The 25673-nt window shown below is 44.6% G+C and overlaps 2 protein-coding genes and 1 long non-coding RNA gene across 18 annotated transcripts in view; 1 reads left to right on the top strand and 2 right to left on the bottom strand.

The window, feature by feature from the left end:
• Nucleotides 1-280: 280 nt before the first annotated feature.
• LOC119968694 (leucine-rich repeat-containing protein 47-like) lies at nt 281-2294 on the bottom strand. The gene is given in 3 exon segments (XM_038801290.1): nt 281-1471; nt 1473-1748; nt 2236-2294. Coding segments are annotated over 3 exon segments (939 nt in total). The 3' UTR covers nt 281-867.
• Nucleotides 2295-2358: 64 nt separating this feature from the next.
• On the bottom strand, nt 2359-7578 carry LOC119968869. Its single transcript, XR_005461257.1, has 2 exons — nt 7295-7578; nt 2359-2670 (listed from the first exon to the last, which is right to left on the bottom strand). It is a non-coding gene; the product is annotated as an uncharacterized LOC119968869 (long non-coding RNA).
• Nucleotides 7579-7708: 130 nt separating this feature from the next.
• LOC119968866 (type 2 lactosamine alpha-2,3-sialyltransferase-like) overlaps nt 7709-25673 on the top strand; it is a 198039-nt gene continuing 180074 nt past the window's right edge. For 2 of the 16 annotated variants that reach the window (XM_038801782.1, XM_038801779.1), the window contains exon 1: nt 7709-7840. Coding sequence is in view for 6 of the 16 variants with exons in the window: in XM_038801769.1 (XP_038657697.1) it covers nt 8949-8976 (28 nt within the window). In the remaining 10 variants the exon portion in view is untranslated. Of the gene's footprint in view, nt 7869-8933; nt 8977-13044; nt 13354-20921; nt 21205-25673 lie in introns of those variants that run through there. The other 14 variants (XM_038801778.1, XM_038801776.1, XM_038801780.1 and 11 more) reach the window with 14 other exon arrangements.

The raw sequence follows: 25673 nt of genomic DNA, 5'->3' as shown, positions 1-25673 counted from the left end.
CATAACTCTGGAGAATGGTAGCTGTGTGCATGGTAAATGCCTTACTTACATGTCCTCTAGCATAATCTGCGGCTTATGTTATGAAGTTCGGAGGAACAAAGGACATGGCATGTTTGCCCATAGATATCTGAAGGTGGAAGGGCAGGTTAAAAGGATGGTGGAAAAGGCACATGGGACACTTGCCTTCATCAATCGAGGCATAGATTACAAAAACAGGAAGGTCATGTTGGAGTTGTATAGAACTTTGGTGAGGCCACAGCTGGAGTAGTATGTGCAGTCCTTTTTTTTAAAAACTGTGTCAGATTTTATTTGAAAACTGCTGTGGCAGTAACATTTATTGGCAAAATATTGCTGAATGCACTTATTTCACAAACAGGTATTCTTCATTAGAATATTTTGCTCACTCCTCTGATAATTAAGACTTCGCCATTCACAAGCTTTCTTGATTTATGTTACTGAGTAGTATTACATTGTATTTGGGTCCAATTTTGTTTGCTCCCTCCCTCTTAAAAGGTATTGATTTATATTGGGGTTTATACCAGGGGGTGCTCATCGCCACCATCTCCTTTCTCATGTAAATAGACAAGCTCCATTTGGGAGACCAGACAGTGAATTTACATGGACAATCTAGAAGAGATCAATGAATTGAGGAGACGGTGTGTGAAAACAATGCTGAAAAATTATTGATATACGTGCTAGGTCAACTTCTAATAGATGCCACTGGATAAACAGTGGCCACTTTGATACGTTACCAGAGGGTCCATGAAATCAGCAGCGTCAGGAGAAAGAGGGTTAATGATTTAGAAAAAAAGGAGAAAAACCCAAAAATAAATAGTGCAAAACGGGGCTAAGAGGTTGCGTGTGTGGCTATTGGATTACGGTGACATTGTGGGCATCCACGTTTAAATCGGTTTTGGCCGGGTAAACTACCTTCAGGTTACCCTCCACATCAAGAACACGGACTTGTTTCACAATCAATTCAGGACTGGCCATCTTAACCAAGGTCAGGTCCACAGCACCCGCTTCCTCAGTCTCGTCATCAGATACAGACTCCGGCTCCTGATTTTCAAAGGTGAATTTGTTCAGTTCAGCCATTCGCACAATCAGACAGTCCATCACGTTTTTGCAGACCTGCAGGCTCGTGGAACTGGTTACTTCCAAGAACAGCTGACTGGTGCTTTTTCTAATCTTTGTTTTATCACTGTTTGTGATTGGTGGGAATGAAATTGCGTGATCTTCAGCATCGACCAATCAAGGAAAATTTTCTTTTCCATTAAGTAATTGGAGATATTTGTGAAGTCCAGAAATATTTTGTCGTTTCTTCTGTTTTCGTTGCTCATCAGCTTCCATCTGTAGCTGTCGTACCAGGTCAGCCGCCTTTATCTCTTTCCTTCCAAGTGGTGTAATCTTCAAGGAATGGGAAGGTCTGGCGTCATACAGCAAAGGTCCCTTCACCAAATGCAAATCGTGTTGCAATAGTTGCTAATGTTCTCTTCTGACAGTCATCATCGTGCAACTTGGTCTGAGCCACAATAAATCGTTTCAATGCATTTCCTGGTCTCAGGTTCATGCCTTCGACAATGCAGCACACAATATAAGGCCTCACGTCCTTGATGTTGGGAATGACTTTCACCAGCACAGAGGAGGGACTCTCAGAGACATGCAGCACTCGCACCACCAATTTGTTCAACTCCTCCATCTCATCCGATTCCTCATCGTCGTCTTTCTTCAGAACCTTCTTTTTCTTTCTTCAGAACCTTCTTTTTACTGTGCGCAGTCCTGGTCGCCACTGGTCGGGGTGCAGAGAAGATTCACCAGGATGCTGCCTGGGATGGAACTTTTATGTTATAAAGAGAGGTTGGATAAGCTCGAGTTGTTTTCGTTGGAGCAGAGAAGACTGAGAGGTGACCTGATTGAGGTATACAAGATTATGAGGTACATGGACAGAGTGGAGAGGGAGCAGCTGTTCCCCTTCATTAAAGGATCAGTCACGAGGGGACACAAGTTAAAGATGAGGGGCATGAGGTTTAGGGGCGGTGTGAGGAAAAACTTTTTTTTACACAGAGGATGGTGACGGTCTGGAATGCACTGCCTTTGAGGATAGTAGAGGCGGGTTGCCTCACATCCTTTAAAATATGTCTGGATGAGCACTTGCCATGTTGTAAGTAAATGTCGTAACATTTAAGGCTATGGGTCAAGTAAATGGGATTGGTAGGTCGGTCAGGTATTTTTCACGTGTCAATGTAACTCTTTTGCATTGCGAGATTCTGTGTTGTGAATGGAATGGGTGCCATTTTGGTACTTGGATGTTCTAATTCACTGCTCCTTCACTGAGCAAAGGAGGAAAATGAGCCAGTCTTTCCTTAACATATGTTTATTCACATAAATCAGGGAACACAGGCAGATTCCATTTTCCTCCCCTCACAGAAACCAATTTTTAAGATATACTTTAGAATAATGCCCGAACCTTTCCCCAATTAGTAAAAGCTGCACTCACTTACAACGAGATCATGCACTTCATTGTGACAGGATTGCAATATTAACACTCGGAACAGTCCTGCAGCGCAATTTTGCAACCAAAGTGTCTCGATGACAAGGGCAGTGACTTGTCTTCCCTCTGGAATTCAGCTCTTGGGTCCAGGCTAGAATGTGGTCTGCAGCCAAGTAGCCCTGGTAGAATGCAAAATAGATAGGTCAGCACAGAGTTTGTACCACTTGACAAATGATCAAGGAGAGATTTCTTAGAAACAATATGCAGGGACATGGGGAAAAGTCAGGGGAATGGCACTAAGTCATGTTTAGAGTGTTGGTGCACACATGAAGGGCCAAATTACCTCATTCTCCACCGTACCAATTCTGCGATTCTTAGATGCATCAACATCAAGTAGATTGGTGAAATAGAGGTCAAGTAGATTATTTACTTGAGTTAGTTCTCTCACCACCACTCATAAGCTACGTCTGGTAGTTGTATCCTTCAGGACTCAGTCAGTGATGGTATTAATGAACTCCTGGAGATGGACTATTAAGTCCACCAACCCGAGGATACTCTGTACACTTGCTATGCTTACTGTTTCCTCCAAGTATTGTTCAAAATGAAGGGCTACTGATTCATTGGCCAGGGCAGTGCAGGAAGTATTGACCAACAGGAAATTTCAGTATCCATTTTCTGATGAAGTTATGAGACCTATGGTTCAACATCAATGTTGAAGACTCTGAGAGCCAGTCCCCACCTGCCCCCATTCCCTGACAAAACCAATGTGCCTTTAGTGGGTCAATCCGGCTAGTTGGACAAAGCATATTGCGGGATAATGATGGCGATATCTGGGATGTTGGTTGATGGGTATGATTCTTTGATAATGAGGCCATTGCTTGATTAGGTTGTGGAACAGCTTGCCCAAATTTAGTACAACCCCCCAGGTTTTACTGGAGAGAACCTTGCAGGATTGACTGAGCTAGGCGTGCTTTTTATTGTAATGCTAAGGTTTCAGCCAAAGAGGCCTCCATGGTTTTATTCAGTTATTTTTCTTTTTTGTGGTTTTAGTATAACTGGGTGGCTTGCAAGACGATTTAAGAAGGCAATTAACAGCCATCCACAAGGGAGTGGGACTAAAGGAACATACAGGCCACATAGGCCAGCTGACACCACCACCAGTTCTAATTTACATAATGACTTGGATTCAGAAACACAATACAAAGTGGTCAAATTGAAAAATTATATCAAACTGGGAGAGGTAGTGCAATCAGAGGACACATCTCAAAAATTATAGAACAAGTTAGAGAATGGCAGATGAAATTTAATGCAGTCAGGTACACACATGAAGGGAGTAGAGATGGGGGGGGGGGCTGGCGTTGCCCAACCTCTCGGGGTACTACTGGGCGGCCAACGTGTCGATGGTGCGTAAGTGGGTGATGGAGGGGGAGGGGGCAGCATGGAAACGGATGGAGAGAGCATCCTGTGGGGATACAAGCCTGGGGGCCCTGGTAACGGCGCCGTGGCCGCTCCCTCCCACGAGGTATACCACGAGTCCGGTGGTGGTGGCTACCCTCAAGATTTGGGGGCAGTGGAGGCGACATAGGGGAGAAGTGGGAGTACTGAAACCACTGGTGATAAACCAGTGAAGCCTTTCGTCTTATTCTTCACATGTATGTGGATCCGTGGTTGACTGAATAGCTGTAAAAGAAAAACATACTACAAAATTAAGGGGGAACCATAGGTTCGTCCCGGGGAACATGGATGGGGGATTTCAGGGATGGTATAGAGCGGGCATTAGACAGCTGAGGGACCTGTTTATCGACGGAAGGTTTGCGAGCCTGGGGGAGTTGGAGGAGAAATTTGGGCTCCCGCCGGGAAACATGTTTAGATATCTGCAGGTAAAGGCATTTGCTAGACGGCAGGTGGAGGGATTGCCTGCGCTCCCCGCGAGGGGGGTGAGTGACAGGGTGCTCTCGGGGGTCTGGGTCGGGGAGGGGAAGATATCTGATATCTACAAGCTTATGCAGGAGGTGGAAGAGGCGTCAGTAGAGGAGCTGTAAATGAAGTGGGAACTGGGGGAACAGATCGAGATGGGACATGGGCTGATGCCCTGGAGAGGGTTAATTCTTCCTCCTCGTGTGCGCGGCTTAGCCTCATTCAATTCAAGGTGCTGCATAGGGCCCACATGATTGGGACGAGGATGAGTAGGTTCTTTGGGGGTGAAGATAGGTGTGTCAGGTGCTCGGGGAGTCCAGCGAACCATGCCCATATGTTCTGGGCATGCCCGGCATTGGAGGAGTTCTGGAAGGGGGTGGCGAGGACGGTGTCAAGGGTGGTGGGATCCAGGGTCAAGCCAGGATGGGGTCTCGCGATCTTTGGGGTTGGGGTAGAGCCGGGAGTGCAGGAGGCGAAAGAGGCCGGTGTGCTGGCCTTTGCGTCCCTAGTAGCCCGGCGAAGGATTTTGCTACAATGGAAGGACGCGAGGCCCCCAAGCGTGGAGACCTGGATCAATGACATGGTGGGCTTCATTAAGCTTGAGAAGGTCAAATTCGCCCTGAGAGGATCGGTGCAAGGGTTCTTTAAACGGTGGCAACCTTTCCTCGACTTTCTGGCTCAATGATAGGGTACTGGGACAGTAGCAGCAGCAACCTGGGGCGGGGACGTTGATTATGTTTGCTTATTTTATTTAAATTTGATTGATTTAATTTTAATTTATGGTTAAGTTCTCTTGTGGGGGGGGGGGAGTGTGATACATGTGATGTTACGGTTTGGGGGGAATTGTGGGTGTTATGGGGCTGTTAGTTGCATATTACTGCTTGTTGCTATACTTGTTGTTATATTTTTATATTTTCTGTAAAAAATTCCAATAAAAATTATTTTTAAAAAAAAGGTACACACATGAAGGTACAAATAACAATTACATACGCACTCTATAAGAGGGTGTTGAAATCACTGATAATGAAGCTGAAAGACACCAAAGAGATCAACTGAAGTGAATCAGCAATCAACCAAGCTAGTAATGTTTGCTGAACTACATAGAATATAGGTTAGAGAAGTTAATGATCAAGCTGTATGTGCAGTGAGGCCAAAACACAACATCAAGTTCTGGACAGTAAGTCGCAAGGAACATACAACTTACATTCGTATGAACATTGGAAGCAATGTGTAAAGGAGACACAGGCTGATTTCCAATGTCTAAGGTATGAGCAACTAGTGGATAGGCTGGGATTTTCTGCTGGAAAATAAGCACCTGAGTACTGTAGTGATCTCAAAGGAATACCAGACTGTTAAAGACATAGAAAAATTATCTTGGGCATAACATTTGTGTCACTAAACTAAAGTTCACAAACGTGTTGCAATCTGCTGGAATGTGCAAATTGTTTTAGGAAGATAGGTTGATGTGTAGTTTAGATTAAGGGGTTATTGAATTTTGGCAGGGAAATGGGTTTAGGTAGAGTGCTCTTTCGGAAGCTCGATGCAGACTCAATTGGCCGAATCGCTCCCTTCTGCACTGTAGGGATTCTATGAAATACAGGCTGAGCTTGTTTTTTTCAAATTATCACTTTATTAGAGTTACAAAGCCAGAGCTCAGAGTGTGGACAGGGGCAAATCCCTAATCCAGCTCCTTGCCTGCTCCAAAAACCAATTCAAATTGAATACATGGTCCCCACAAGAGACACATACCAGATCCAGGCATTACACCTGTTCAAGAGTCAAGTTGACTTGATTGAAGTACACAAGATCCTGAATGATCCTGACAAGGAGGATAGAGTTGTGAAGCAAATAATTTCAGGAAATAAATTACAACATACAGATTAGGAGCTTGCCCCTACGAGCCTGCTCCGTCATTCAATAAGATCATGGCTGATCTGATTTGTAATCTCAACTCCACATTCCCAGCTACCCCCTGATGACCTTTCACCACTTTGTTAATCAAGTATCTATCTCTGCCTTAAAAATATTCAAAGACTGCATCCCCTACCCTTTAAGGAAGAGAGTTCAAAAGATTCTCAAACCCCAGAGGAAAATAAATTCTCCTTATCTCGATCTTAAATGAGCGACCCTTTACTTTTGAGCATTGACTCCTAGTTCTAGATTCTCCCACAAGGGGTAACATTCTCTCCACATCCACCCTGCCAAGACCCCTCAGGATCTTATGCATGATGATCAAGCCACCTCTTATACTCCTAAACTCCAGCAGATATAAACCCAGCCTGTTCAACCTTTCCTCCTAAAACAACCTGCCCATTCCAGATATTAGTCTAGTAAAACTTATCTGAACTGCTTCTAATGCATTTGCATCCTCCTTCAATTATGGAGACCAAAACTGTACACAATATCATACAACATTAATCATAGAATCCCTACAGTGCAGAAGGAGGCTCTTTGAGTTTGCATCGACACTCTGAAAGAGCATCCTATCTTGGCCCACAACCCTCACTATCCCCGTAACCCAGTAACCCCACCTAACCTTTTGGACATGAAGGGACAATTTATCATGGCCTATTGACCTAACCTGCACATCTTTAGACTGTGCGAGGAAACCAGAGCACTGGGAGGAAACCCACACAGACACAGGGAGAATGTACAAACTCCACACAGACATCATCACTCACCTACTTTTGTCATCAATTCACCTCATAATAAATGATAACATTATTTTAGCTTTCCTAATTGCTGTACCTGCATATTATGTATTGCCTGTTGACATTTGATGCACGAGGTCACCCAGATCCCTCTGCAGCCTCTCACCATTTAGATCACATGCTTTCTTACTCTTCCCAGCAAAATGGCCAATTTCCCAGTTTTAACTTGGTTTACCTGACTGGTTGAGTGAAGACTTAAGAGCCGAAAGGTGGGTGGACTCGTTTGTTGTGACGACTCGGCAAAAAGATGGATGGGCAGAAATGCAATGAAGTTAATCTTTGGTGGTGGGGGGGTTAAAGTTAAACCGATCAAATGATTTTGGGCGTGCGACTCCAGCCCACCCCACCGAAAAAAGCTTTTCCATCAGCAGAAAACAAGAGATAGCGCAGCACAGGTTGGGAAATCCCGGGAGGTATGAATGACAACCTGATTGTTTTTGTTTTAAAACTCGCGCCAGTGACGATTTGAGGATGTGTTTAGGGAGGGCTGCAGATTGTCTGCGGGGAGGGTTGTTGTTGTTGCTGCTGCTGTAGAGTTTACCCTCCCGGTGAGAGCACCATCCCCTGACTCAGCTGGTGCGGCCGGAATCTGTCCCGCCCTCACTGCAGCAGCAGAAGCCGATCCGAAGGTGCAGAGGGCGGATAACGGAATCCTTCTTGCTCGTCTTTTTCTCTCCCGGCATCGATCAAGCCCCAGCTGCTCTTCGCCGTTACCACGGGGGTAATGTAGTTGTCCTTCATCGTGTGTGGTGATTATTTACCTCCCTTCCCCAAAACTCGCGGTGAACCATAATTGCTGTTAATTCCCTCCACTTGGCCAACTAACGTCGCTTTAGAAACCATTCATTAAAATTACTCTTCCTGTTTTTATTGCTGAGTTTTTTTCCCCTTTTGCCTTCGCTGTTATGCCCTCCGTGCTAGCTGTACACCTCCCTCCACACTCTCTCTCTCTTAAGACATCTGTTTTTCTCATTCTGAGCTATTGAATGTTTTTGCTGTCGCTCGCCCCCCCCCCCCCCCCCTTGGGATTTTTTCATTCTCTCTAGGGGACAGTTCCACTGCAGAAGTTGTGGTTTACAATTCTCATTTAAATAAGTTACTTCTCGCGTTTCAACTTGGGGCAGCAAATCGTGGCTGGGCTGTGAGGGCAATGTCGCGATTGTGCTGTTGTCGGTCGCCTTCTGTGCAGATGATGATGCCTGGTTTCCGGGTGGTGATTGAAGGGGAAATTCAGGCTGATGGTCCCTTGCCCTGCCTGGCATCTAATGCAGTAGAGTCATTTGGGAATTTTGCTGATTTTTCTTAACTTGCACATTTACTCGTGGACCCACTGGCGAACTCTTGTGGTCGCGATGCTCAGTCAGTACTGAAGATCTCGCTTTTTTTTGTGTGTGTGTTTAAAGCTCTCTGTATTCTGACATCTACCCTCCCATCTGTAACCCAGCAACCCTGTCCCAACTAACTCTGCATTTCCCCAGCTTTGGCCATTTGTGCAATTCTGCCCTTTTCTCCTTGTCCTATGCCTCATCATTATCTGTAGAAAATGGGTCAAATTGTTTTAGCGAATTATTAATCTTGGCTATTCTGTAACAGTCTGACAAACTGATGTGAACACACCTCCCCTTGCTGTAACCATCATTAAGTTGTTATTTTTTTATGGTAGGAAGTTTTTATGGACTCTTGGTTAACTTCTGTTCTTCTGTTTGTTTGATTGGCCCTAAAACACAATATGAGGAGGGAGCGACCACCCACATCTCCCCCAGAAAATAGTATCCGGCTGGATTTCAACCTAGTATTCACAGCTGGAATTGCTGTCCCAGCCTGGAGTGATGTTCACACCCTGCACCTCTAATTCAGGTGGGGAGGCGAAAGGCTCATTCTAATTAATCAGATAAAAAAAAAAGCATTGAAATGAGCAGGCACACAAAGTCTCAGCATGTAACATTTTCTGGGCAAACAGAATGCCATTGCTCATTAACACGCAATGTAAGCATCTGCTGGCACAGAATAATACAGCACAGAAGAGGCCCTTCGGCCCATCGGGGCACCCTGTCTTCGGATGTATCTAAGCAGATTGCACTGTGTATTATATACGTCGGTCTGGTGACAGCTCTATGAACATAGAAGTTTCAGAAAACAATTTGAAAGTAGTGCTGAGAATTAAGAACATCATTTAAAAAATATTTGCTGAACAACTTGCTTCTGGGCACAACCTTGAACACCAATTACTCTTGTTTTCACTGATCTGCATGGCCTGTTGGCCAGGAGGCTTGAGCTATTTCTGATTTAAATATAAACATTACATAAATCAATTGTTTTCCCGGGGGATTCATTTATTTAATAGTCAAGTTCTTGTTCATAGAAAGCAAGGACTTATCCTTGGAAGTGACGTTTGTGCTGAGCGCATCTAGGCAAAACCTATAATGGTTCGTTATTCAGTGACCAGAAAAATCCGATCTTGCTGGACCGTGTCTGTTTTCTGGCAGCATTTGCACTTCATTGCAAGGCAATCATAGGTCAATCTATTAGGGTGCAGAAAGTGGTTGCTTGGCGATGTAAATGAGCCGTTTCTAGCCATAGGCAATAAGGCCATTGCCCAGATCAGTGTAGAATATAGGACTGACACCTTGAAGCAATATTTAACTGCCTCAATCATCAGGGGCTGGTTTAGCTCACTGAGCATTGCTGCTTCTGTATGGAATGAAAAGCTGGATATTGTCACATTGCAGTACTTTGGAAATAGAAAATGTTATCTGTAGCCTATTGCAGAATATTAAAGAACATAGAACATAGAACAGTACAGCACAGAACAGGCCTTTCGGCCCTCAATGTTGTGCCGAGCAATGATCACCCTACTCAAACCCACGTATCCACTCTATACCCGTAACCCAACAACCCCCCCCCCCCCCCAACCTTACTTTTTAGGTCACTACGGGCAATTTAGCACGGCCAATCCACCTAACCCGCACATCTTTGGACTGTGGGAGGAAACCGGAGCACCCGGAGGAAACCCACGCACACACGGGGAGGACGTGCAGACTCCGCACAGACAGTAATCCAGCCGGGAATCGAACCTGGAACCCTGGAGCTGTGAAGCATTTATGCTAACCTCCATGCTACCGTGAAAGGAAATATTTGGCTGCCTTGGTTAGTGTTGCCAACCCTCCAAATTGGTTTGGAGTCTCCAGGAATTGAAGATCATTTTCCAGGACACGAGTGCTGTGTGCAAGGAAAATCATCAGGATATTTGAAGAAATCTTTGTTTTCGGAAATGTGTTTTGTTTTAGTATTCCTTTATACCAGGTATAAAAATATTGAAAATGGCAAAGAACGATGTTGGGCTGACTGTTGGCCATCATCTGATTTGGTAATGAGTCTTTTTGTTTTCCCATTGGTGTAGGAAGCCGTTGTGTCACATAGATGAATGTGTTGGCTGGCAGTCTAAATGGCTGGCATGGGGGCCATTCATGTGATGAAATCTGCAGTTTAATCCCTTTTGGCACCCACCTTCATTTAACTGATTTGATATTTTACTCATTTCATTGTTGCAATTATCTGTCCACTATGAGCGAAGATAATCAAACACTGATGTCCCAATAGTGTCAACCAGATTTACACTCGGCACAACCACCACTGGTCGATCCATTCTGTGGGGCTTCATAGCGCATATGCGGTGTCATGTGTGTGTGCTAATTTCTAGGAGCAGCTGGCATATCACTGTTATGAATATAACCTTGTCATTCAAATTAAATTTACAAGCCTGGAGGAATGACTTTGCACGATTAGGGAATTAGTAGTGTGGTTTGTGTTTGTCACGAATTGTCATCCGTGCCAGCTACAGCTATAAAACTGGTGCTTAATGAGTCTAATGCCAAAGCTACACTCTTTGTCTAATTGGTCAAATTGGAATGGAGTGTGATTGTTCCATACTGTAATCTACATATCCTTAGAATTGTTGTGTGAGCTAAATCTAATACACATGTCTTAAAGCAGTAACTGTAAACTTAAAGCCTTCAGCTACAACACAAAATTTCTAGATATACAGGAAAATTCTGCATAAATGCGGTGTTTTGTCTTCCTTCCTCCAACGTTCCCACATAGACAATGCAGATCAGCCCTTTCTCTAGGTCTGAGCAATGGGCTATTTGGAGAATGGAACAGTGGTATTTTTAACATAACTCAAAGGCTTATTTAGCAAAATTTGACTACAATGCATACTTTCTAAGGCTTTACATTGTGATACCTGTTATATATGTGGATAAGGTTCGACTGAATGGAAATATGGATCTCATCTTGGGAAAACTACTTTTCAAAATCCCTCTTTATTCATTCATGGAATGTGGACATCACTGCCAAAAGCTAATATTTATTACCTATTCCCAAATGTCCATTAGTAGGTGTTGGTGAACCGTTATCTTCAACCATCGCAGTTCTGGTGGTGAACTATGCTGTTAGGAATTTCCAGGATTTAGACCTCCATGGGACTGAAGAAAAGGCAATGCCCTGTAACTTCCTGGCTCCCCAGTGTTGGATATGGGGGTTACCCCAAAGATATATTAGGGAATCCCTCTCGGAAGTTCCCATGCAAAGGCTTTACATGGCAAAGCAATAGCTTCCCCTGGACAATTGTGCCATGCTGGAAACCATCTGAAAAAGTGATTTTAAATCACTAACGTCAGATAGTTCTGTTGGTTTCGCACCATTAGTTACTGTTAGCAGAAATAAAACCACTTCTAGCTTGAGCATAACTATATTTTAAACACCCAGACCGAGCCCCACATGGGACACCCTCAAAGCACTGGACCCTTCCGGCTCGCCATTTAGTGTGGATACAACACCACTGCTGGGAACAGCCACCCCCCCCCCACTCTGAACCAAGCTTACTCAAATTCCCCCAGTAGCAGACCCAACCACCTCCCCCACCCCACCCAGCCCCGATCCCCTAAATTCCATGAACTTAGCTCAACATTTTCTCTGCCCCATCAATTTCATTGGTTCCTTTAAACCAATCTGGCCGCCAGTGTGGTTTTAAAAGAAAAGGAGCATGGCCTCGCTGAGCTCGCTGGAATTACATCATGCTGTGGTCTTGAAGGGCATTCACTGCAGGCCCCAAGCAGCCTCAGCTGAACAATGTTTTTACCGTGTAGCTCAGTGCGCTTTACACTCTTGTAGCTGCAGCGGACCATGACCTTTCATCACTAGGTGGAAGATATGGTCCAATAAGTTTTCCAAGCCAGGAAGGTGCCTAACTTGAGTTGGTGGTGTTCACGTGAACCTTCCGCCTTTGTCCTTCTACATGGTAGAGACTGTGGATTTGAAAAGTGTTGTTGATGGAGGAGTGGCTGGTGCTGCAGTGTAGGTAAATGTCGTCGTCATGTTGCCCTGCTGATGGAGGGAGCGAGTGTTAAGGTGGTGGATGAGATGCCTATCATGCATATTGTTTTGTCCTGTGTGGTGTTGAACTTCTGGAGTGTTGTTGGAACTGCACAAGAAAGTGTGAAGTATTCCATCACATTCCCGACTTGTGCCTTTATAGGTTCTCCAGAGCTCTGATCAAGACAATAATCATCATAAATAGTTTTCTAATTTGTCATTCTGTAAGGTGGTGGAAAGATCTGAAAGAAGTTGAGGAAAAATTACAAAAACTTGAAAAATTGCAAAAACTCAAGGAAAAATATGAGAGTTTTGAAGATTTGGTTGGAAAAGAGAGAGTAGATGTCTCAAATGAATGAAAAGATGATCCATCAATGAGCATTTTATGATGAGAATACATTGATGGTGTTTGCCTGAACATGTCTTCTATGATTTAAATATTCATTGCTGACATATTATTGAAATTGATTGTCAACTAAAAGTAGTTTTCCTTCACCAAATTTTAGATGAAAGCCAGGAGACAAGGGATCTGGTGCTTCAAGTGCAGAGAGCTGACGCTAGCCTTGATTGTGTCCTGATTCTCAAACATGGGATCCTTTTACAGAAAGGAGAAGAAACTTCACTGATATTTGCTCTAGATGGCCAGAAATTTTGGAGCAGTGTTGGGGGTGAGGTGGCCAATGGACGTGGGAAAGAGTCTGCCCATTCTGGCTAGAGTGAAGATGATTGTGCAGTAACAATTTTTTTTAATACAGCAAAATCAATTGCTGTTTGGAAACCGGCATTTTGGGCCTTCCATTTGCATATAGTGTGCAAGTACATCTGCATACAACATGGGACAGAGGGAAGGACATGGAACTGGTAATATTTCTAGTGTTCAATATTATTATTGTCCTCAACTTTCCTTCTTGCAGCTCCTGAGGGCAAGTAGAAGGATAATGCATTTTAATCAGTGAATATTCTGCCCCATCATTTATCAAATAAGTGACTATACTAATATGGCTACTTTCCCATTGAAGGAAAACAGCGGTGTTGTACAGTTGTTCAGTACCTGTTTGACTACAATTACCACGGTACATGGTTCACAGATAGCCACTGTGCCCAGACACGCATCAAGTTTCTGCTTCTGATCTTTTACTTGCTTCACTTGTGCCTTGCGAGTCTCCTAATAATACCTCCTCAATCTCACTAAACGCATTCTGTGCGTGCCCCACTTGGCTCAGTGGCGGTTCTGCTGCTTCTGAGTTGGAGGGTCACAGTTTCAAGGCATGCTGTTAAAAATTGAGCCTATGGTCCAGGTGGACAATTCAATGCTTCACCGAGGGCCTCTGATAGTACAACACTCCCTATGTGTCTGCCCGACTAAATGTCATTATCTGCCATTTGGATTCCCTTTGCAGGCAAGAGCAGCAGCCAGTTTGCACATGGTGAGGTCCCACATACAGTTAGAACATAGAACATAGAACAGTACAGCACAGAACAGGCCCTTCGGCCCTCGATGTTGTGCCGAGCAATGATCACCCTACTTAAACCCACGTAACCCGTATACCCGTAACCCAACAATCCCCCCATTAACCTTACACTACAGGCAATTTAGCATGGCCAATCCACCTAACCCGCACATCTTTGGACTGTGGGAGGAAACCGGAGCACCCGGAGGAAACCCACGCACACACGGGGAGGACGTGCAGACTCCACACAGACAGTGACCCAGCCGGGAATCGAACCTGGGACCCTGGAGCTGTGAAGCATTGATGCTAACCACCATGCTACCGTGAGGCCCTTCAGTTTTCAGTTTGGGTTACAGCTGATGAATTAATACTGGAAAGAACACTCGGAAATTCCTTTTGTTCAATAATACAAAAGGAGTTTCCGAGTGATCTTTCCTGTATTAATCCATCAACTGCTACTGCCTACACTGAATATCTTGTCACTTATCTCACAACTGTATGTGGGACCTCATCGTGCAAACTGATTGCTGCTCTTTCCTACAAAAATGACAGGGAATACAAATGGAAGGTTATGACGAGCCTTCACTATTTCCACTCCCACCACCTCCAGCAATCTGGCATGCCGTCCATCAGAACTATACGACTTACCCATTCTGAACCGTGCAATGGCTCCATAAAATCTAGATTCCGTGTAATGGTTAGAAATAATTCGTAATCTTTAAATAATTCCTTTGACTATTTAGATATTCTCATTGTAGAGGTAAGTTTCTCTGTGCTTCGTAGGGTAAGAAGAACCAACAAATATTTATTGTGCACTGGATCGTGATCAGAAAAGTGGATGTTTACCTGAACACTGTAACTTGGGAATTAGAAATATAGAATGTTTTTCTACTCCCTAATTTCTCCAGTGAATTCTCAACCCTGGTTGGCAGTGTTAACATTATTTCAACTGACATCACCTGCTGCTTCCATTGGTGTGACCTAAGTAAGCCTCAAAGTTAATTTAAAACGTCTGTTGTAGCCTATTCGGTATTGACATCACCTGGTGCTCACTTAGTCATGCAGACCAGAAATTTGCAGACTTGATTCCCAGCTTGATCTTGCTGGATCAACACTCCGGCGTTACCACTCACCTAGATGTTTCTGACTAGGGAGGGAAGAAATGGCTATTATTCCTTCCTTCTCCAAATTAATGTTCAGTGACCTCTGTCTGGAAAGTGTTGAGGTGGGTAATTTTTGAGAAAGCAAGATGACAGAGGGAGCCCATAAAGCGGCGGGAGTTCAGAGACAGAGAGCCCAGAAAGCAGCGGGAGTTCAGAGACAGAGGGAGCCCAGAAAGCAGCGGGAGTTCAGAGACAGAAAGCCCATAAAGCAGCGGGAGTTCAGAGACAGAGAGCCCAGAAAGCAGCGGGAGTTCAGAGACAGAGGGAGCCCATAAAGCAGCGGGAGTTCAGAGACAGAGAGCCCAGAAAGCAGCGGGAGTTCAGAGACAGAGGGAGCCCAGAAAGCAGCGGGAGTTCAGAGACAGAGAGCCCAGAAAGCAGCGCGAGTTCAGAGACAGAGAGCCCAGAAAGCGGCGGGAGTGCCAGTGGGAGCAAAGATAATATAAGGCGGGCACCGGAAGTACGGCCCACGGACTTCTGGGAAGGATTTTCTCCTAGCCAATAAATTCTCCCACCCGCCCTCCTCCTCTAACCTAATAATAAGACCCATTGGTGTGAGCAGGTAAGTGCTATATTATATTATTATTTTTTATTTGTTTTATATTTGTTTACCAGAACTTGGTTGAAATTAAGTGGGATGGCAGGGAAGGTAGTGCAATGTTCCTCCTGCAGGATGTTTGAGGTGAGGGATGCCGTTAGTGTCCCTGCTGATTTTACCTGCAGAAAGTGCATCCAGCTCCTACAAGACCGAGTTATGGTACTGGAGCTGGAGTTGGATGAACTTCGGATCATTCGGGAGGCAGAGGTGGTCATAGATAGGAGCTTCAGGGAAGTAGTTACACCAAAGACTGGAGATAGATGGGTAACTGTAAGAGGGGCTGGGAAGAAGCAGTCAGTGCAGGGACCCCCTGCGGTCGTTCCCCTGAGTAACAAGTATACCGTTTTGGATACTTGTGGGGGGGGGGACTTACCAGGGGTAAGCCATGGGGTGCAGGACTCTAGCACGGAGTCTGTCCCTGTTGCTCAGAAGGGAAGGGGGAGAGGAGCAGAGCATTAGTAATTGGGGACTCAATAGTCAGGGGCACAGATAGGAGATTTTGTGGGAGCGAGAGAGACTCACGTTTGGTATGTTGCCTCCCAGGTGCTAGGGTACGTGATGTCTCGGATCGTGTTTTTCGGGTCCTTAAGGGGAGGGGGAGCAGCCCCAAGTCGTAGTCCACATTGGCACTAACGACATAGGTAGGAAAGGGGACAAGGATGTCAGGCAGGCCTTTAGGGAGCTAGGATGGAAGCTCAGAGCGAGAACAAACAGAGTTGTTATCTCTGGGTTGTTGCCCGTGCCACGTGATAGTGAGACGAGGAATAGGGAGAGAGAGCAATTAAACACGTGGCTACAGGGATGGTGCAGGCGGGAGGGATTCAGATTTCTGGATAACTGGGGCTCTTTCTGGGGAAGGTGGGACCTCTATAGACAGGATGGTCTACATCTGAACCTAAGGGGCACCAATATCCTGGGGGGGAGATTTGTTAGTGCTCTTTGGGGGGGTTTAAACTAATTCAGCAGGGGCATGGGAACCTGGATTGTAGTTTTGGGGTGCGAGAGATTGAGAGTAGAGAGGTCAGGAGCACAGATTTGACTTCGCAGGAGGGCGGCAGTGTTCAGGTCGGTGGTTTGAAGTGTGTCTATTTCAATGCCAGGAGTATACGAAATAAGGTAGGGGAACTGGCAGCATGGGTTGGTACCTGGGACTTCGATGTTGTGGCCATTTCAGAGACATGGATAGAGCAGGGACAGGAATGGTTGTTGCGGGTTCCGGGGTTTAGGTGCTTTAGTAAGGTCAGAGAAGGGGGCAAAAGAGGGGGAGGTGTGGCGCTGCTAGTCAAGGACAGTATTACGGTGGCAGAAAGGATGCAAGATGGGGACTCTTCTTCCGAGGTAGTATGGGCTGAGGTTAGAAACAGGAAAGGAGAGGTCACACTGCTGGGAGTTTTCTATAGGCCACCTAATAGTTCTAGAGATGTAGAGGAAAGGATGGCGAAGATGATTCTGGAAAAGAGCGAAAGTAACAGGGTAGTTGTTATGGGAGACTTTAACTTTCCTAATATTGACTGGAAAAGATATAGTTCGAGTACATTGGATGGGTCGTTCTTTGTACAATGTGTGCAGGAGGGTTTTCTGACACAATATGTTGACAGGCCAACAAGAGGTGAGGCCACTTTGGATTTGGTTTTGGGTAATGAACCAGGCCAGGTGTTAGATCTGGAGGTAGGTGAACACTTTGGAGACAGTGACCACAATTCGGTGACCTTTACATTAGTGATGGAAAGGGATAAGTATACCCTGCAGGGCAAGAGTTATAGCTGGGGGAAGGGCAATTATGATGCCATTAGACATGACTTAGGATGTGTAGGTTGGAGAAGTAGGCTGCAAGGGTTGGGCACACTAGATATGTGGAGCTTGTTCAAGGAACAGCTATTGCGTGTTCTTGATCAGTACGTACCAGTCAGACAGGGAGGAAAGGGTAGAGTGAGGGAACCATGGTTTACCAAAGAAGTGGAATCTCTTGTTAAGAGGAAAAAGGAGGCCTATGTGAAGATGAGGCGTGAAGTCTCAGTTGGGGCGCTTGATAGTTACAGGGAAGCGAGGAAGGATCTAAAGAGAGAGCTAAGACGAGCAAGGGGGGGACATGAGAAGTCTTTGGCAGGTAGGATCAAGGAAAACCCAAAACTTTCTATAGGTATGTCAGGAATAAAAGAATGACTAGGGTAAGAGTAGGGCCAGTCAAGGACAGTGGTGGGAAGTTGTGTGTGGAGGCTGAGGAGATAAGCGAGATACTAAATGAATACTTTTTGTCAGTATTCACTCAGGAAAAAGATAATATTGTGGAGGAGAATGCTGAGACCCAGGGTATTAGAATAGATGGCATTGAGGTGCGTAGGGAAGAAGTGTTGGCAATTCTGGACAAGGTGAAAATAGATAAGTTCCCGGGGCCTGATGGGATTTATCCTAGGATTCTCTGGGAAGCCAGGGAAGAGATTGCTGAGCCTTTGGCTTTGATTTTTAGATCATCATTGGCTACAGGAATAGTGCTAGAGGACTGGAGGATAGCAAATGTGGTCCCTTTGTTCAAGAAGGGGAGTAGAGATAACCCCGGTAACTATAGGCCGGTGAGCCTAACATCTGTGGTGGGTAAAGTCTTGGAGAGGATTATAAAAGATACGATTTATAATCATCTAGATAGGAATAATATGATTAGGGATAGTCAGCATGGTTTTGTGAAGGGTAGGTCATGCCTCACAAACCTTATCGAGTTCTTTGAGAAGGTGACTGAACAGGTAGACGAGGGTAAAGCAGTTGATGTGGTGTATATGGATTTCAGTAAAGCGTTTGATAAGGTTCCCCACGGTCGGCTATTGCAGAAAATACGGAGGCTGGGGATTGAGGGTGATTTAGAGATGTGGATCAGAAATTGGCTAGTTAAAAGAAGACAGAGAGTGGTGGTTGATGGGAAATGTTCAGAATGGAGTTCAGTTACGAGTGGCGTACCACAAGGATCTGTTCTGGGGCCGTTGCTGTTTGTCATTTTTATAAATGACCTAGAGGAGGGCGCAGAAGGATGGGTAAGTAAATTTGCAGACGACACTAAAGTCGGTGGAGTTGTAGACAGTGCGGAAGGATGTTGCAGGTTACAGAGGGACATAGATAAGCTGCAGAGCTGGGCTGAGAGGTGGCAAATGGAGTTTAATGTGGAGAAGTGTGAGGTGATTCACTTTGGAAAGAATAACAGGAATAAGGAATATTTGGCTAATGGTAAAATTCTTGGTAGTGTGGATGAGCAGAGGGATCTCGGTGTCCATGTACATAGATCCCTGAAAGTTGCCACCCAGGTTGATAGGGTTGTGAAGAAGGCCTATGGTGTGATGGCCTTTATTGGTAGAGGGATTGAGTTCCGGAGCCATGAGGTCATGTTGCAGTTGTACAAAACTCTAGTACGGCTGCATTTGGAGTATTGCGTACAGTTCTGGTCGCCTCATTATAGGAAGGACGTGGAAGCTTTGGAACGGGTGCAGAGGAGATTTACCAGGATGTTGCCTGGTATGGAGGGAAAATCTTATGAGGAAAGGCTGATGGACTTGAGGTTGTTTTCGTTAGAGAGAAGAAGGTTAAGAGGTGACCTAATGGAGGCATACAGAATGATCAGAGGGTTAGATAGGGAGGACAGCGAGAGCCTTCTCCCGCGGATGGAGGTGGCTAGCACGAGGGGACATAGCCTTAAATTGAGGGGTAATAGATATAGGACAGAGGTCAGAGGTGGGTTTTTTACGCAAAGAGTGGTGAGGCCGTGGAATGCCCTACCTGTAACAGTAGTGAACTCGCCAACATTGAGGGCATTTAAAAGTTTATTGGATAAGCATATGGATGATAAGGGCATAGTGTAGGTTAGATGGCCTTTAGTTTTTTCCATGTCGGTGCAACATTGAGGGCCGAAGGGCCTGTACTGCGCTGTATCGTTCTATGTTCTATGTTCTATGACAGTAACAACATCAGATAATAATCAGGAATGGAAAAGAAAGCAGGCTGGTTTTGACTTTGTTTGCTGCAGGTATTAAAGGCAAATGTAACCTGCCAAGACAATCAACTCCGCTCCACTGCAGCAATTCCTCCGGGCAGTGCATAGGTCCAACCATCTTCAACTGCTCAGGCAATGGTTCATGGTGCATGCGCCTTCCCTTGTACATGGAGGCACTTTGTTTTTAGTCTTCCCGATCTTAAATTTAGGCGACCTTTTCTATCAATTGGTTGGTGGGGGAGGGTGAGGAACAGTGAGGCAGGCAGGAAGCCACCATGAAGGGAGGCAAGTGGGAAGTAAAGAACATTCTTTCATGTGTGAAGAGCACATCATTTTTAACGAGTTCTAATTAAAACTTGTTGCTTTCAATTTTCTGGTGTATGGAAAAAAACCCGAGTTGTTGATGGCTTTCACATGTAAAACCGCAACATTAATAATGCTTTAAATGACGTTGCTAATACCGCGCAGCACAATTTTAATTTTAATTTATTTGGGAACAATGGCAAATGGAGGCGGGAATGGAAGATTTTTTTGTCCGGATTTCATGGCGTCCCGGTTTGGATGTGCATCAATGCCCAGCCGAGTAGCTCCTGCTATGGAGTTACAGTTGTGGAATATAATTTACACCCAAAGTGTAGGATTACTGAATAGTGAGTAAGTTATGATCAATAACATGAGTGTGTCATAAATATTAATAATTTCTCTTATTCATGCATTCTGTTTATACCTCACAATGTTTAAATTTAAATTGGGTAGTTTTCAACCAACTTTAAAATAAAAACTGATTGTTCTGTATAATGTGGCATTTCTTTTTGCATTTTGATAAGTAGGTCTTGATGTGTCATTAGAGAGGTAATATTTGTTAGCTTCTGCTTGAAACTGAATCAGTAAAGTTCCGTTGGCATAAAGTAATAACGTTTTGTAGTTTACTCTTTATTGTAACCCAGCAGGAGTAAAGCAAATAAATGCAGATGCCAGAAAATTCAAGTGTCCTGGGTAGCGGTGTCGTTTGGAATTTGATTATTTTTATAACGGTTGCATGTTCCATCAGATGACAGGTGCTTCCTCTGTGTTTTCCTTTATGCCATCATACTTGACCTAGGTTTAATGAACGACTCCCTCACAATCGTTACTACCCCATCCAGATGTGTCAGTTTAATTAAGCCTAGTCAAGCATTTGATCTCTGCACTTGTGCAGCAATGAGACATTTCTAGCATTTTGCATGCACCTTGCTGCTTCTGGAAGATTTTTAACCAGGAATTATCTGGTACCACTGGAATATGCCAATCTTTGGGCAGGCAAGATTCATCAGGCAATACGTATCAGTTAATGAATTCAAATTTTTATCTTGCGGTTGTTAATGAGCATCTGGTCATAATCTCAAATGTTCGTCAGGAAGTTGGAATGAAATTTGAGTATTGTTGATTGTTGATGGAGGCTTTAGTCACAATACTTCGACGGGGAGTAAAAGCATAAGACTGCAGCAGTGCCAAGGAGCTGAATTAAGAGATGTATTATTGAACAGGGTAAGTAGATCTTGTTATCATTATGGTGAGAGGAGTGCACTGTCTGTCGCTAGTTCCACAACTGCACAAGTCACAACAGATATTTAAATGATTTTCTGCCAGCTATGCCCCCCGCCCCCGGTAGTTGTAATGAATTTACATCTCATTAATGTGGCCACCTGGCCAATTCAGTCCCCCAACATCAAATTTAAATCACGGATTGGTGTGATGTGCAACTGTCATTGAAACTGTCCACATGTTGGCCTGAACCTCGAGGGAACTCTGAGGTGAGTGCACGGAACTTAGTGCAGCACTTGGAGGATCACAATGCAAGGAAGGGGCACTGCGGATTCACGTGTTGGAGGGGTCTTCAGAGGTACATCTCCACAGTGGCTTCTTTGTGGCTAGATTGTGGTGCCGGAGCAAGGGCAGACGTGTGTGAGGGGGCCATTGGGCCACGCAGTTCGCAAAACATTTCAAGACAGAGCATTCTTCCACAGCTGAGAGAGTTCATTATCAGCTGCATTGCCAAACTTGGGATTCTGGCTTCTGAAACAATTGTGCCCACTCAATCAACACTATTTGCTGAGAGTGTCAATGATTGCTCCTCTGTATTAATCCCTCATATACAGACTTCGTAATCAACCCCATGTGATGGGACTGCGGAACCACTGGGCAACCACTAGGGGCTGGTTTAGCACACTGGGCTAAATCGCTGGTTTTTAAAGCCGACCAAGGCAGGCCAGCAGCACGGTTCAATTCCCGTACCAGCCTCCCCGAACAGGTGCCGGAATGTGGCGACTAGGAGCTTTTCACAGTAACTTCATTGAAGCCTACTCGTGACGATAGCGATTTTCATTTTCAACTGGACAAGTTTGAGTAGTTTGACAGCATCTGTGGAGAAAAGAGATAACGTTTTGAGTCTATTTGACTTTTTCAAAGCAACTGTGCTACGGTGCCACTACTGTTGCTTCACAGCATCAGGGTCTCTGGTTCGATTTCCAGTTTGGGCCACTGTGCAGAGTCTGCAAGTTCTCCCCGTGTCTGCGTGGTTTTCCTCCGGGTGCTCTGGTTTCCTCCCACATGTCCTGAAAGACGTGCTTGTTAGGTGAATTAGACGTTTTGAATTGAATTCTTCTGTGTACCCGAACAGGTGCTGGAGTGTGGCGACGGAGGGATTTTCACAGTAACTTCATTGCACTGTAATGTAAGCCTTCTTGTGACAAGAATAAAGATTATTATTATTATTATGGACAAGTTTGAGGGTCTTCTGTTTGCAGGTGGGCATGGTTCATTCCCCAAGGATGGCACTCTGAACACCCAGCATTATAGTTATATAGGGTGGAACATTAACCCTCACGGTCAAAACAAACCGCTTGCGTGTATGAATGGTTTGCGCAGCACCTGCTTCCTGCGCTTCCAAATATGAGAGGGTTATGAAATGAGAAAACTGTTATGGTGGTTAAGAACCAGAACCAATACCTGAAGCTCAACAGAAAGAAATCAATCTACAATTTTCTTTTAGCTAGCACATTTAATATAGCCAATTATTCCAAGGTGCCCTCACACCAGTGCAATCAGACAAAAATAAACACCAAACCAGAGGAGAAATCAGGAGCTGTGCTGACTTAGCAGGTTTCGAGCAGGGTTGTGATAAAGAGATGTAAAATTGACCTTGGTTGCGTTTCCAGGTGGGGGAAGTGCTGAGGGAGTGGTGTTGAAAACCCATGTGCTTGATTAATGCCCTTTAGGGGAGGAAACAATAGTTTGCAGGAGTGTCCTTGGTGCATTTTTGTTTTATCCTTGTAGATAAGCCGTGTAAGGTTTATATCGTTTTTGGATTTGACTGTCCCGGTGGGGCAGGGTAGCAAGGCAGCGGTGGTAGATTGGTGTTAGGTTGAATGTTGATCTCAAGTCACTGAAGTCTGGGCACCCTGGTTTTAGGTGATGAGGCTATAATACAAAACTCAAATCGAAATAGTCTGGCATTCTGGTTTTTTAAATATTTCACAAATGCTCGGGGGCTACGAGTAGTATATACCAGTGTTTTCCTGTATATAAACATGCATCTCCAATATGTTTGCTATAACAGAAAGGCCAGGGTGTTTTTTCAGTTTTTACAACTATAGAGTATCTTTTTGCTGTCAATTTAGCTTTTTGGAAAAAATATCCCACTGGCCTTTCTATGCCCAATTTGCTGTCTTGTAACAGACTGCACCTACCCCTAGGTCACAAACATCAGTTGTTATTTTAAAGAGTTTACTGAAATTTGGGGCAGTCAAGAGTGGTTAATTGATCAAAATTGCTTTCAGCCTTTCAAAAGAGGCTTGACACTCCCCCATCCACACCACCTTGGCTACCTTTTGCAGCAAGTCCATCAATAGAGCAGCTAAAGTGCTGAAATTTGGCACAAATTTGCAGTAAATCCCCCACATCCCTCCCCAAAAAACTCATGATCTGATCTGTTGCTTAGTCTTAGGGGCAGGGAAGTCACCAATGCTGGTACTTTTGCTGTTCTTGGCAGCACTTGTGCTTGCCCTCAGTATGCCACCCACGCTTTTGCAAACTCACTTTTAGCCAGGTTTCTTACCAAATCAGCTGACTGAAGTTTTCTAGCAGAGTTTCTAACTGTTTTAAGTGGCCTTTCTATGATCAGTACAGCATCAAAATAAACCGCACAGTTGGAAGATTGGCTAACACTTAGTTCATTAGTCTCTGGAAAGTTGCCAGAGTGTTTCTTTAGCCTAATTACTTTGCATTGGGAAACACCATCTGGTGTGATAAAGGCCAATATTTCTTTAGCTCAGGGTCTAAAAAGGAACATGTCAATATTGCTTCAAATCTATTTTGGTAAGAAACGTGGCACTGCCAACCCTGTCAATACAGTCTTCCAAATGAGGAATTGGGGAGGAATTTGCTTTTGTTATTGCTTTGACTTTTCTGTAGTGTGATACAGAATCTCGTTGAATTATCTGCTTTAGGCGTTAACATGACTGTGGAACTCCAGCTGCCATAGCTGGGTTCAGTGAGGTGATTTTCCAACATGTATTGAATCTTTGCTTTCATCAAAGCCTGGTTCTCTGGACTTGAGTAGTAAGGATGCTGTTTTACAGGAGAGGGTTCTCCTCCATCCACGTCATGTATGGCTAAACTTTCTGGTTTGCCTCTACAAACTCCTTTAAATGCTGTGAGAAGCTTTGTTGGGTTGTCTTGTTGTTTTGCATTTAAATGTTGTAAAGAGTCCTTCCTGTTTATTTCCTTTGTTCCCATTTCTTTTATGTAATTTTATTATTTTCGTCTGTGGACCAGTAATCGGAATGTGCCTTTAAGCAGAAGACCCGAGGTGGTAGTAGTTTTCTTTTCAAGGCACTGAATTCCCCGGTTTTGTTCTTAGTTGGGCTCCTCGACGCTGAGAAGATCTTGGGAACCAGGTTTGGAGGGAGTCTGATTGATTTGTTGGCTGGCAACTGGCGGGTTGGCCAGGGTCAGTGTTCTACCTGACCATGGTCAGTGAATGGTCCCTGTGTGATGCTTTGTGAGAGAACTGGCAGAAGCACTTTAAACCTTGGAGGTGAAAGGAACACTTTTTTTTTTCTCTCTCTCTCTCTCTCGCTCCTGCTTGCTGAAGTGTAATAACTGCTCCATTGTTCTGAATGCAGCGAGTGCCCAGCACATCCTTCGTTGTAAACCTGGGATTACGCTAAGTCTGCAGGGAAAGTAGACAATTATCTCGAGCCTAGAAGGAAGAAGTATCGATCATTGAAGGTGGGAGAGAGCAATTAATAAAGCATAAAGTATTCTGGGCTTCATTAACGGGGGCATAGAGTACAAGAGCAAGGAGGTTATGCTGAACTTATACAAGACACCAGTTAGACCTCAGCTGGAATTTTGTGTACAGTTCTGGGTGCCATACTATAGGAAGGATATAAATGCATTGGAGAGAGTGCAGAAGAGGTTTACAAGAATTGTTCCAGGGATGAGAAACCTCACTTATGAGGATAGGTTGGGACTGTTCTCCCTGGAGAGGTGAAGGCTCGAGGAGATTTGACCGAGATGTTCAAAATCATGAAGGGGCTGGACAGAGTAGACAGGGAGAAACTGTTCCGCTCGTAAAAGGGTTGAGAACAAGAGAGCACAGACTTAAAGTAATTTGCAAAAGAAGCAAATGTGGTATGAGAAAATAAAAACTTCACACCATGAGTGGTTTACTGGACTGGAATGTACTGTCTGCAAATGTAGTGGAGGCAGATTCAATTGAGGCATTCATTAGGGCAGTAGATGATTACTGAATAGATGGAAACAATGTGCAGGAGAATGACGCTAAGTCATGATGCTCATTTTGGGAGCCGGTACACAAACAGTGGGCCAAATGGCATCCTTCTGTATCATAATGATTCTGTGATATCCAAAATAGTGAGTAGTTATTGGTGTGCCTCTTTTTTGTTTTTGGCAAAGGTCTCACACTGTCTACCAAATGGTACTGCAAAAAC

This window comes from Scyliorhinus canicula, chromosome 7, assembly GCF_902713615.1.
Source record: "Scyliorhinus canicula chromosome 7, sScyCan1.1, whole genome shotgun sequence".
NCBI classification, from domain to species: Eukaryota; Metazoa; Chordata; class Chondrichthyes; order Carcharhiniformes; family Scyliorhinidae; genus Scyliorhinus; species Scyliorhinus canicula.
This window is presented reverse-complemented; position numbering and strand designations above follow the sequence as displayed.